Below are 14,829 nucleotides of genomic sequence, written 5' to 3'. Positions count from 1 at the left end.
CATGTAACTACCATGTCACAGGTGCTCATGTTTTTTGAATTGCTATAGCCTGTGCCTCAGAACCAAATCTCCACTTACTGTTTTATACATTTAATGACTCAAAGAATATTCCACAGACTAGCTTCTGGATCCATACATTTCAAACATTATTTCTTCATCACTTGCCACTTATTTCAGGTGCCACAGGACACATTCAAATTGTAACATGACACCTCGTCTTGCACCTTTATGTCATAATCAGTAAGGCAGTATTATGAATAAGAGTATTTCTAGAGGCCATCTCTTCACCAGTATAGCTAGCAATAACTAAACTGTACACAAGTGTCTGCAAACAATATAAAAACACTCAACTAAACCCAGAATGAATTTATCACCAACTGAACCGCCACTAAACAAAATCCCCAAATGCTCTTGGCTATTCCTAAGTGACCATAATGAAGGGAAGTGTAACAAAGCAAAAGTCAAGGAATGAAATAAAAACCTTAAAAGATTGTGTTTACACATACTTCAGCAAATTTTACAAAAACATATGACCCTGTGAGCACGTTGGTAGGGGTCCTAACAAAGCCTTGAAAGCAGCCTATGCAAGTGAAGAGCTCCAATGTTTAAGATTCATTAGCTTCATGATAAATCCACCTATAGAAACAGAGTAATATCTTCACAAATTACAAATAAGTTATCTGTGGTCTGAAAAAACGAACAGAAAGACCACGTAATCTCAAGCCAATTAATATAGAGTGCATCATTTCAGACACTCTCTTCAAGGTCATGGGGACTGTGTTTAGGTGAATTCCATGTCTTTATTGGTTGCATATGACATGTAAAGAAATATTGGGAGAACTACAACATGTATTAGTTATATGATACACTTGACTGATTTATGTGAAAATATACAAGATTACAGAATCACTCACTTATTTGTATTTCTTCATTTTTTCTGGAAACATCTGAGAGAGATATTTGCTCTAAACTTAACTGTGGAACAGCAAACAGCACTAAAAACTGTAACTAAACTGCTAAAACATAATTTTTAAAAGTATATAGCAAAGTAAAAAGAATAGTTCTTTAAAATCTATAAGACAGATAAATGGGTATCAGTAAAACACTATGAAGAATGTAATTATAATAATTTTCCTTGAATATGTACAAATTAGAGTATCGATACTGGTGTTTTTGTTATTGCTCTGTTAATATGGTCTAGGGATGTGATATCATTATGTGATATGTGGAAAAATTAACAGGACCATAGTGAGCAACAGTTTAAGCTGTTTTTAAATAATTTAATGTCAAATCTTTTTCTTTCTTCATTTAATAACATTAGTCATTAGAGTATATTACGAATGATACTAACTCACAATTGCTGTCCTGCTTTTGATGTGGCAAAGTAGAGCTCCTAAAATGCTAGTAAGAAAATAAAATAAAGATTGACTAAATCAACAACTACGAATATTTCTCCATCCAATAATATATAGGCATTTCTTTTAACTTATTTAGAAACCTCAAAATATAAAAGGGTAATAAAAATGGAAAATTCTCAACTTTCCTCAAAATTATATTTGTTATTATTTATTGCATAATAAAATGTATTAAAAAATAAAGAGCATATTTTTAGACAAAATTATTCCAAAGCTTCACTGAATATGTTAAGTTCCTAGTAATAAACCCACCAATATGAAGTTATACTACATATAAAAAATAATTCCAAATTCTTAAGTTATAATTCATACTTTGTTCTTCATTTCTTTATACTAGCAGAAAATATGTGTTATATTACATTTCAGTAGCATTTGGCTCAAAATTTTTGGTGGTGGTGGGGTGAATCTGAAGAAAAAAATGAATCTAAAGGAAAAAAAGTGAATATGCCTTGATTTGAAACTAAAATTTCATTTCTATTCTCTGTAACTGTAATTAAACATCTATTTTTGTTTGTTCAAAGTATAGCTTTTTTTAAAGGATGCTTGTAAATCATATTTATACACTGACACTAGAAGTATGACATCAGAAAGGAGATACACGCTAAAAAGAAATCACATTTAAGTACAAAACAAAATCCTCAAATGGGTATTGAAATGAGTCTTATGTAAGCACATCAAGTGTGTTTTCATTTAGTTATTTAACATTTGATAGAACATTTTAATAACATAACACTAAATTAGACTTGGTTTCTGTCAATAAACATAATTTGTTTAAATTAACTTTGTAAATAAAAACCAATATTTTGGTGTTTAGTAAAAACTACAAGGTATATAATAATATATGTACTATTGAAATACATTTCAATTTGTAACACTCATCTCTCAAATGAGAAGGCTAGAATAAATGATGAGACTATGAAAAGCACTATAAAAAGATTAGTAAAATAACATTGAAATTTGTATGTCAAATAAATGTTACATTTGCTTTTATTTATTCACCTCTCAACTTTGGTCTCAAAATAAACACAATGTCTAAAAATAAAAACTAAAGCAAAATCACCAGAGTGAAATATGTCTTTCCTTTCAAAAACTAAATTTTCTTTCCCTCATCTAATCAGTATCTGTTCAAAAAATATAATCAAATTCAAACTTTTAAGGTATTATTCAAGCCTCTTAATTTCACTGACTAATCCTTAGTAAACACTGAAGATCAGCAATATAGTGTCCACTTCCTAAGGACATTACATTATTGAGCTTCGGTATTTACTAAATTATTTTGTATTATTTGGACATAATACAAAAGGTATAAACCTAAATATCAATCAGAAATATCAGTGAAAACCAGCAATTTACACTTGTACTGTCATAGTCTTAATTATCCAGTAAATTATTTTACTAATTTTCATTTTAAAAGGAGAAACAAAGACCTCTGTAGGGCACAAGCTTTGATGTGACATTATTTCTTTCTTCTACCTTTGCTAAGCAGGGTTATAAGAGATAGTTGGATGATTTGTCTTCTAATCCATTCTATAATTTATTAGTCTTCCTTGCACACTAAATGTGAATGTTTAATATGGTTCATGTTTATTACTGCCAATAGTCTCTCTTTCCTATAATGAGTGCTTTGTTTTAAATGTCCAACAGTAAGTGACATGCAATGTGTCCAATTAGATATACCAATTAGAGCTTTAATGATTATTTATTACTGTACTAAGGTTCAAGAGTCTATACTAGTACCCTCTCAATCCTTGGCTAAAGAGAGGTACTTGTAATTCCAGTAGCTGTCTTAAAACAACTCAGCCAAGAGTAAAAGAATGAGTAGAAATTCATCACCTAACAGGAAATAACCTAAGTACATCACACAAAGATGAGATTGTAGCATTTGATTTATTAATTTTTCCCAATACGGTTCATCTTAATGAACAAATAGTTGATAAACCTGACACCACAGATAGATAAATGCACTTGGGATAACAGCATAAAAGTGAGATGCCGTTTCTCAGAAGTGGCACGCTTAGCTCCTATGAGTATTAGGTACACTGAATAAATATACTAAGCAAGAGAGGAGTACTCTCGACCAGTAAGTATTTAAATAAAACATATCAATCTCCAAAATATTACAAAACATCAAACAAGGTGAAAATGTGGACTGGGCAAATGTTTTCCCCTCAAAAAAAAAAAAGGCCATTAATAAGGAAAGGGTATGAACATCTTAGAAAGACAGGTTTGAAATCCATTGTTACCTGTAGAGATCAGAAAACAAACCCCCCAAAAAGTTAATTAAATTTAAAAACTCTTTCATAAATCTTTGACTTAAATATGAAATTTCTTTATGAACACTAAAAGATCAATATAAAAGTTGAGAGGGTTATATATAAGATGAGTATACCCACACTGAAAGCTATAATTATGAAGCCTGCCAGAGAACTCTGGCCAAATTGTGACTGCATTTTAATGGATTTTCAGGCTTAGATTCTGAGAAGCTTCTAATTCTCATAGAAAGGTTTTGTATGTGTGTGTGTGTATATCTAAGTATCTCCTTTCTTTAAATATTTTACATACACCGAATATCTGTAAGTATACTTGAAAAAAATAAAAGTATATTTAAAAACCTAGATAACAAAAATTATTTAAGAATTATTTATTAAGAATAAATCTTTATGCCCCTAAGATATTAATCAATAAGGTTCTAGGTATAGATGATTTGATGTCTTAGTCTCTGTGGCAAATAATTTAATCTGGCTCACAAAATAAAAAGAGGGATATCACACTGCCAACTCCTTCCCAAGGATATTTTTCAAATGAGGAGAATATACTGTAGTCCCCCCCTTATCTGCAGTTTCACTTTCTGGGTTTCAGTTACCTGCTCTCAACCACGCTCCCAAAATATAAAGTGAACAATTCCAGAAATAAACAATTCTTAAATTTTAAAAACTGCACACTGTTCTGAGTAGTGAGATAAAATCTCTCGCAGTCCCACTCCAACCCAACCAGGACACAAACAATGCCTTTGTTCAGAGTATCCACAGTGTGTACGCTACCCACCCACTAGTCATTTAGCAGCCATCTAGATAATCAGACCGACTGTCACCGCATTGCAGTGCTTCTGTGCAAGTAAACCTTATTTTACTTAATAATGGTCCAAAGCACAAGTGTAGTGATGTTGATGATTTGGATATGCCAAAGAGAAGCCGTGAAGTGCTTCCTTTAAGTGAAAAGGTGAAAGTTCTTGACTTAATAGGAAAGAAAAAAATATATCATATGCTGAGGTTGCGAAGATCTACAGTAAGAACAAATTTTCTACCCTTGAAATTGTGAAGGAAAAAGAAATCTGAGATAGTTTTGCTATTGCACCTCAAATGGCAGAAGTTATGGCCACAGTGTGTGATAAGTGCTTAGTTAAGATGGAAAAGGCATTAAATTTTGGGGTAGCAGACATGCACAGAAAAGGTGCTGTGATTGATGGCAACATATTACACCAGAAAGCAAAGAGCCTACAAAGAATTCAGCAAGGGATCCCCTGAAACGAGTGACACCAAGCCATTTACTGTAAGTGATGGTTACAAAGATTCAGGAATAGGTTTGGTATTTTATCATCTCACATCATCACAAGAAGGGTAAGGAAAGTACAATAAGATATTTTGAAAAGAGACCATATTCACATAAATTTTATTACAGTATATTGTTATACTTATTCTATTTTATTATTAGTTATTGTTAATCTCTTACGGTGCCTAATTTATAAATTAAACTTTATCATAGATATGCATGATATGTATCATAAGCAGGTATAGGAAAAAGCATAGTATATACAGGGAGGGTTCAGTACTATCTACAGTTTCAGGCTTCCACTAGGGGTCCTACAACGCATCCCTGTGAATAAGGGGGACTACTGTACATGCTGTAGTCTGAACAAAGCATACTGACTACAATAACAGTGATTCCCCAAGTATAATAAAAGAGAGTTAGAATACGATGAGTCCCAAGTTCCTTAGCATCTTCAACAATCTGTTATTTAACGACTCTCTTAAAATAGAAGCAGGGGCCTATGTTTTTCTTCTCCCATAAAGGGTCCTTGGTATGTGTTTTGCCTGGTAGGGTAAAAAGAAGGGAGATAGAGAGGCAAAGATCATCCTACTTATTCCAGAGTAAGGCATGCATGGTCTTTCTGAACAGCCTTACTTCTAACTGCATGCTCAAGGTATACAAAGTTCCAGTCTCACTCTGCATCTACTATAATGTAAAGAGCCACGGAACAGAAAAAGTAATGCACATACATATACAATAACGCATTCTTCAAATCCTCATGAACAGAAGAAACTGTCATCCTTTGGGCTGCTGCTAGGTTAACAATATTAAATAAAATGGAATTATTATACGTAGAAAAAATAGATTGAGACACTGATAGGTTTGGAAAAGGTAAATTCAAGAAAAAAAAGTTACTGAATGGTATATAGGATGGGAATAGATTAATCTGGTTCCTACATATTTCAGCTTACTTCTATTATCCTAGCCTCTGAGGAAAAAAATATAAGCTCTAAAATAAGTTTTGTCTCTTACTTAGCTTAATTAAACTGTGTACCCAAGTTCTGGAAGTTAGATTTTAAATTCTTTAACTTGTACCTCTACTTTATAAATCTAGATCATATATTATGTGTTGCCTGGTTCCATGTGACAAGAGTACTACCCAATTCTTCCAGTCTGGGAAAGGCTAAAGGCTATTTTATTGATTTCTATCCTATAACACTATTACCTTGAAAATCCTAACATATTCTTTTATTTGACGTGTCTAAATAGAAAAAAAAATCTTCAGCATCAATGAGAAAAAAAAAATACGTTGTTTATATTTTACTATTGGCTTATGAGACATTATCTTCCTATGCCTTGTTCTGGATTCCTTGATGGCAACTTTACTTCTGGCCCTAAATGCAGGTGTTCTCTAGAGCTTTTGCATGTTCAAACTACATAACTTCTCTGAGTAATATCATCTATTCACCTGCAAATATCAACTTAACGTTTATGTTTGCTTCAGTTATACGTTCTTTTATCACTCTTAAGAGCACTGAATCTGTATAAACAATTGTTTGCAGAACTATTTATTTTTTGTAAGCTACTCTGTTCCCAAATAAACTTAAAGGAGCTTAAATTAGTAGTATAACACCAAAACATTCTAAATGTTATTTATAAGAAACCTCATATAGTTATGCTATGTGGTTTAAGCCAGTTGCAATCTACATATGAGGGGAAAAAACTTGGCTAAAGGCTTTCAAGGAGCCAGACATGTTCTATAAGTGTAGGGCACTGTTTTGCTTACCTTGGGCAACTTTAATATAAAAAAAAGTGCCTATCTTTTTATTAATTATATAAAATACACCTTTTCTACCAGTGGGAAAAACTGAGGCATATATTCTTACTATCTCCTTGAGAGTAGTACGTATTACTTCTAGAAACTCTTTGTGGTTGACGGAGGTACACTGATGAACATATGACGGTATGAGATAAGACTGTAAAACTGGACCTACTCATGCACATTAATCACTAATCTTTCTTTTAATATCAAAAACAAAAACAGTATATATTCACTTTCAGATCTCTATGCCAAAAAGTTTAAAACTTAAGAACATATAGAGTATAAATCTATGGCAGCAAACTACACTGATGAGGATGCACAGAGTCTTAGAGTGAAGAACATGAACAAAGGGAGTTATAAACAATACCAGAAGAGGATCTGAACTTTAGACACTAATTAGATTGCACCCAATTGCTGAACAGAACCAATATTACTAGCAAATTCTAATTTATTTATTCATCCAATAGTAGCAGGGTTGTTTTTCTTTAATAAATTCAAAGTGTTAACAACTGTTTCATCTTTTTTAAGTCATTCCACTACTATTAATTTCAAAGAGAGCTTAAAAATTATCTCTAATGGTGATTATTTTATAAAATATTAAAATACATATCATTTTAGAAAATAATTTCATTTCTCACTTTTTAGGATGAGTCATTTGCTATTCTTTTAAGACAAGAATACTATCAGTTATTAATAGAGCCTTGGTTTTCCACTTTTAAATGAACAGGAAATAGGAAATAGTGAATGAATAATAATACTTTTACTACTACTACAGTCAGAATTACAAGTGTATTTACTAGATTCTCAATTGCTAAAGTGATTCAAAATTCTGTGCCCATCTCTATTATTACACGTAGAAAACGGGGACTTTCAAATTTAATAGAAAAATTCTAGTGCTTTTATTTGAGCTTTCCAAAGAGAAATTTTCTACATTAAAAAAAGTCTCTCTTTTCTACACTATCAAATCACATTTTTTGATGATTATAAACGAAAAAAATTTTGCCAAATTATTAGGAGTTTGGTGAAAATAACTACTTTATTTGTAAATACTGAGTATTTTTAAATTAAAAATTAGGGACAAGTATTCTACATTCTTAGTAATTATTCAGTAATAATTCACCTGCAAAAATATTATCTATCTATTTTTCTTGAAGCTTTTTGAAACTAATGTAACAGCCAAATATGGTAATTTAAAAATGGGGTTTCGATAGCCAGTTTTTAAATTATCCACTCATTTACACTAATACATATAAATTGTTTAGAGATGTGATAACAAGAATACAGAAAACTGTATGCTTTCACAGAATTTAAATATCTCAAAACTCTAGTTCTTTAAAACGTATTATAAAAAATACAGCCCTATTTTTATAACATAATGAAACAATAAAAATAACTTGCTATCTATCTTGTACATTTCCTATAATATGTAATTATATTTATATGTACAAGTATGATAAGACTTATGTATTTTGCTAGATATTCAACTGTATATTTAAAATGTATAATCCCACTGAATATAAGACCTAAAACAATAAAATGCATAGAAGAAAACATAGGAACTAAACTCAAGGACCTTGGACTTAAAGAGGATTTTATGAATTTGACCTCAAAGGCAAGGGAAGTAAAACCAAAAATAAATGAATGGGACTACTTCAAATTAAAAAGCTTCTGCTCAGTAAAAGAAACTGTCAACAAAGTAAAGAGACAACTATCTAAATGGGAAAAGATATTTGCAAGTAATGCCACCAATAAGGGCCTAATATTCAAAATATGCAAAGAACTCATACAACTCAGTAATAACAAAAAAACAAAAGACCCAATCAAAAAATAAGCAGAGGACCCGAACAGATGCTTTTCTCTAGAAGGCATACAAATGGCCAACAAATATATGAAAAGATGATCAACATCGCTAGCTATTAGGGAAATGCAAATCAAAACCACAATAGATACCATCTCATACCTGTTAGAATAGCTATAATCAACAGGGCAAGTAATAACAAATGTTGGAGAGGATGTGGAGAAAAAGAAACCCTCATACACTGCTGGTGGGACTGCAAATTGGTACAGCCACTATGGAAAACAGTATGGAGGTTCCTCAAAAATCTAAAAATTGATCTACCATATGATCTAGCAATCCCTCTACTGGGTATTTACACCAAAGACTTGAAAATTCATATCCATAAAGATATTTGCACACCGATATTCATAGCAGCATTATTCACCATGGCCAGAACGTGGAAGCAACCGAATTGTCCTATGATAGATGACTGGATAAAGAAGTGGTAGTACATATATACAATGGAATATTACTCCGCCATAAGAAGAGATGAAATACTGCCATTTGCAACAACATGGATGGACCTTGAAATAATCATGCTAAGCGAAATAAGCCAGACAGAAAAAGTTGAATATCAGATAATATCACTTATATGTGAGATATAAACCTGTGGGAAGGTAAATGGGGTAAAGAAGGTCAAATATAGGGGGGTAGGGGAAGGGCAAAGTGGGTAAAGGGGATCAAATATAGGGTAGCTGAAGCAAACTGAACTTTGGGTGGTAAACACACAATAGAATATAGAGATGTGAAATTATAATGTACACCTGAAAATTATATAATTGTATTAATCAATGTTACCCTAATAAACTTAATTAAAAAAAATAAAAATAAAATGTATAACCCTACATACAAAGATAAGTTACCTAAAGGCCACTTCTTCTGGATTCTTTTTTTTTGTACCAACTCCCACTGCTTTTTGTTAGCCAGTTTAGTAAAAATAGGTAATTATACAGAATAATTCTTCACTTCCTATTTCTCTCTGGCCTACTTCTAAATGCTCAAATCATATCACTAACACTGAACCACTAGATCAACACGTAAAGAATGAATAAATGGTCAATTATTAGTGGTTGCCTTTATGAATAAATGGTCAATTATTAGTGAATAAATGGTCAATTATTAGTGGTTGCCTAGGACAGGCAACTCCCAAATTTTGAAACACTATGTGCAAATTGTTTTAAAATAACTTACTATAGCACAGAATCTATTCTTCTAAAGAAGCTATGTTTCGTGATTTGCTCATTGGCCAGATTTTATATGCCATTTAACGAACTTTAAAACTACTTATCGAGTACCATTTAGGCAAATGAGACTTAGCTTTAATTTTTTAATAAATGCCCTTTAAGAAATAAAAATAAAAACATTTTGATGAAAATCTTTCAAAAGTATTGTATTATGTTCGGTAGTTAAAAACATCTTGATCAATGTCAACATTTTAAAAAAGCTATAAATGTGCAATCAAAAATATGCTGATACATATTCTCTGTGAAATTAGAGATTTTACAGCAATTCGTACCCATCTTCTTATAGTGTGATGTTTTTAAAAATCATTTTTCCAGTTTTTATCACTTTTTGATGTTTTCAATGTGCCTACACTGACCAGACTTGCCTAAAAAATTGCTATTCTACTTTAAGGCAGACTAGTAAATAAGCTAGAAAGCTAGATAGAAGGGGAAAAGTAGAAGAGAGTAAAGGCTTTCAATAGAAAAATGAAAGGTTTTCCTAGTAAACAAAATGTAAAAAGCAATAATGTATAATAAATTATGTGATACTTAAGTTTTCTTTCAGAGTCTCTATGTTCCAAATAACTGGGATTGTTGGATATTAACTGCACTAGTTCAATTATAACTTACTACGATTTTAATATCTTATACATAAGAAAATTCTAATTAAGATGCCAAGAATACCAAAATTTAGAAAAATAAAGGATACCAAGATTTAGGTGCTCGATGTTAAAGCAGAGGAAAGGTGATACCCACTGTCAGCAGTTTTTTGTATTCTCTCTGTGTGCAAGAAGGCAAGTGTCTAGTTAAGAGATATCACTTATATAAAGTTTATAAACCTTTCCAACACATCACTTTTTTAGCATTTTATTTTATTAGTTTCAAATATAGAGTACACTGCTTAGACATTTATATAGTTTATAAAATGATCCCCGATTATTCCCAACACTTCGTTTTTAAAACAAAATTAACTAATGGTAAGTCACCCAAATAAATATGTTTATGAGAGAGAGATGAGGGGAGGGTGAAAGTTCATGCACTGTATGCTTCCTTAAGTTGAACTTGTTGTTTTTATAGATTTTAAGCAAAAAATAAAGAGAACGTGAAGACAGGAAGAAATATCTGCAAAAGACATATCTGATAAAGGATTATGATCCAAAAAAAATCAAGAATTTTTAAAACTCAGTAAGAAAACAACCTGATTAAAAAATGTGCAATAGACCTGAACAGACAACTCATCAGTGGAGATAAACAGATGGCAAGTAAGCATATTAAAAGATGTTCAACACAATATGTCACTGGGAAATTGCAAATTAAAACAATGAGATACCACTACACATCTATTAAAATGACCACAATCTAAAACACTGATGACACCAAACGACACTGGCAAAGGTGTGGAATAACAGAAACTCTCATTCACTGCTGGTGGGAATGCAAAATAGTACAGTAACCCTGAAAGACAGTTTGGCAGTTTCTTACAAAACTAAACACACTCTTACCATATGATCTAGTAATCATGCACCTTGGTATTTACTCAAATGAACTGAAAATTTATGTCCACACAAATAACCTGAACAGATTTTTATAGTGGTGGTTTTTTCATAATCGTCACAACTTTCAAACAATCAGGATGTCCTTTAGTAGGTGAATGGATAAACAAACTTTGGTACATCCAGACTATGGAATATTACTTAATGTTAAAAAGACATGCGGTATTAAGCCATGAAAAGACTTAGAGGAAACTTAAATGCATATTACTAACTGAAAGAAGCTAATCTGAAAAGGCTACATACTGTATAATTCCAATTGTATGACATTCTAGAAAAGGCAAAACTATGAGAGCCAGGATCAGTGGCTGCCAGGGATTGGGAAGGAGGGAAGAATGAATAGGGGAGCACAGAGGATTTTAGACTTTAGGGTAGTAAAACTATTCTCTGTGATACAGTAGTTACCTTCTTTCCCACAGTTTCACTTTCTGAGATATCAGTTACCCACATTCAAAAGTGGTCTGAAAATATTAAATGGAAAACTCGAGAAATAAACAATTAAGTTTTAAAACTGCACACCATTCTGAGTAGCATGATGAAATCTCGAGCCTACCTGCTCCATTCTACACAGCACGAGAATCATCCCTTTGTCCAGCGTATACACATGTATATGTTATCCAATGTAGTAGCTATTTTGGTTATCAGATCCACTGTTGCAGTTATCTCAGGGCTTATGTTCAAGTAACTTATTTTACTTAATATTGGACCCAACGTGCAAGAGTAGTAATGCTGGCAATTTAGATATGCCAAAGAAAAGCCATAAAGTACTTTCTTTAAGTGAGAGAGAGAGAGAGAGAGAGAGAGAGAGAGAGAGAGAGAGAGAGAGAGAGAGAGAGAGAGTGTGTGTGTGTGTGTGTGTAAAAGCATATTGTATACACAGGGCTCAGTACTATCCAGGTTTGAGGCATCCACTGGGGGTCTCAGAATGGGGGTACTACTATACCACAATGGTGACTACATGTCAAAGCTCACAGAATGTACACCACCAGTAGTGAACCCTAATGTAAACTATGGGCTTTGTGTAACAATAATGTGTCACTGTGGCTTCATCTAGTGTAACAAATCTACCACTGTGGTGTGGAATGCTGATAGGAGGGGAGACTGTGTACATGTGGGGATGGGGATATGATAACTGTACTTTGTGCTACTTTCACTGGAAAAATAGTCTATTAATTTAAAATGTTAAAGAGAAATTACTGTCAAATACCCAGACATTTAAACCTTCTTGTTATTACAAAAATATTTCAAAATTTTGAAACCCACCAAAAATAAGATTACATTTGAAATACTGTGTATCTGTACTCTTTATGATATATTAAAAAACAAAAGATATGTATTACATATTTTTCTGATATGCCAACCTATATAAAAGATAGACATTTAAATGTTGCAAACATAAAGTAAAAATCAACATTAGCAGGTAAAACCTTAACTCAGTTTAATAAATAGGCTGAGATATAGACTACTCCCATCTACTTTAGAATTACAATAATTTTACTAATTTGGAGGTAGTAGCTAAAATGGAATAGTAATACATAAATATTTACCTTTGAGTCATAATTTTGAAGGCATCTGGGAGGTAGCAGTCTGTATTCTCCATCTGAAATGGGTCAGCATCACAAATCTTGTCATCTGTCCGACCGTAGTTAGCGCTCTCAATCATGATGACATCACTGCCTGGACATCGCAGATCTATAGAATAACCTTCACAGGATAATTCTCGCCTAACTAACCCAAATGGTAAAGCTGCTCTGCTGAAACCTTAAAAAAAAAATTTAAATTAAATTAATTCATTTTTAAGTATATTATTTAAATAAGGCATTTTCAAGTAATAAAATCCAGTTCTATATTCAAGAGATGTCACAAAAACTCTACTTTTTAAGTTATCCATTCATACACTTACTAAATAATTCTTTGGATCTTTACTATATGTCAAGAAGTCATTGTTGGATATTTTAATATGTATCTTTAGCTGGACTAATTCACAGATAGAGACAATTAAAATTACTCTAAATGAAATATTTTCTGTATAATCTAACCACAAATAGAAACTAAGTGGCTCTTTTTGAATAAATTCAAAGAAAAATGACAAATATATTCAATGGATTAATAAATATTGACAAGTTTTACAAATACAGAATATAACAACTAATCAAGAAAGTTTTCATTAATGCAGTTGAATAAAAGCTCTGATTATACACTGGTTTTATATTCTCATTTAATGTAGACATATTAATTCCTGTTAATATGTGTCTTAAAAATACTTTCATCTTAGCAGTTTCCCCCCAAAACAATTAAGATACTATAACAGTAACACACTTATGGCACAATAACATTTCAATTTATACACACTTCATTTAAAGTGGACAAAAATCAGCAGATGGGCATTTAAAGGAGAGGGCACTGCTCCAAACCAGTCCGGCAAGTTGAAACACCCAGAAAGAGGAAAATTTCTCTAAGATTCAGTTTTGTCATCTACAGTATGGAGATAACATCTGCGATGTTACTTATCTTAACTGTGGAACTCCAAAATGAAATAATGTATATATAAATGCTTGAAATGCTATATGAATGTATAAGTATGGTGCATTAGGCAGAGTATAGATACTGCTGTTCATGACTGTTCATGAGTGCAGTAAGATTCTTAAGTGGAATAAAAGATTAGAATTTTAAGTTTATCCAGTTTTCAATCGCCCAAAGTAGTAACACGGCATGGCAGAAAGGGTAAAAGCAGAGAAAGCCAAGAATAGCCAAGAACTATGTGTGGGAGAAGCACATCTTTGCTATGCCGGTGTGCTACCTGAGTTAGCTACCATGTCAAAAACTTTTACCGTTGCCTCAATTTTTTCATTTCAGTTCTTTAACCTGTTTTCAACTACAGCATTCCAATAATTTCAGCATTTTTTCTTATCTCTATCCTTTTAATCACTCTATCATATGAATTATTCCTTTTATCTCCCCCCCCTTTTTTTTAATTGAAAAACACTGACATTCAAACATAAACTGTTCCAAGATATAAACTTCCGAAATGAAGGGCAGGGTTGTGCCCAGGTCAATGCAATGCCATAACCTATCCTCTTTAATTTTACTGCACGATGTTGCCTCCCTAATTTAGTGAAATTGAAAGTCACCTGGATAAACATGCAGCCTTTCTAAGATGTAAATAATCCTCTGAAAGGGTTATTGGGTTACACATTGGTATGATTTAGAAAATCAGCAATTCTCAAACTTGGCTGACCTCTCAGTTCTACTGAGAAAACTAAAGGTGTAATTGCAATGGAGAAGAAAAGTTCATAATTTGGAGCAAAGAAATCTTCAGGGGACTGTAGCAAACCCCAACTTTGGAAGGTTTTCACTAAAAAGGCTTATGATTTTGTGAGATTAGTAAAAGTATGTGGAGAGGTGCACTACCATTGAAGAAGAAATAAGAAATGGAGCTGGGTAAATGTCAAGG

At 32.2% G+C, this 14,829-nt stretch overlaps 1 protein-coding gene across 1 annotated transcript in view; it reads right to left on the bottom strand.

Moving 5' to 3' along the window:
- Positions 1 to 14,829, bottom strand: part of ADGRL2 (adhesion G protein-coupled receptor L2) — a 180,719-nt gene that overhangs the window by 70,372 nt on the left and 95,518 nt on the right. The window contains exon 3 of the mRNA XM_025052092.1: positions 12,923 to 13,136. Coding sequence (XP_024907860.1) covers positions 12,923 to 13,136 — 214 coding nt within the window. The remainder of the gene's footprint in view (positions 1 to 12,922; positions 13,137 to 14,829) is intronic.

Source organism: Pteropus alecto, unplaced genomic scaffold (assembly GCF_000325575.1).
Source record: "Pteropus alecto unplaced genomic scaffold, ASM32557v1 scaffold25, whole genome shotgun sequence".
Taxonomy (NCBI): domain Eukaryota; kingdom Metazoa; phylum Chordata; class Mammalia; order Chiroptera; family Pteropodidae; genus Pteropus; species Pteropus alecto.
Note: the sequence above shows the minus strand (reverse complement) of the source record. Positions and strands in the feature narration are given on the sequence as shown.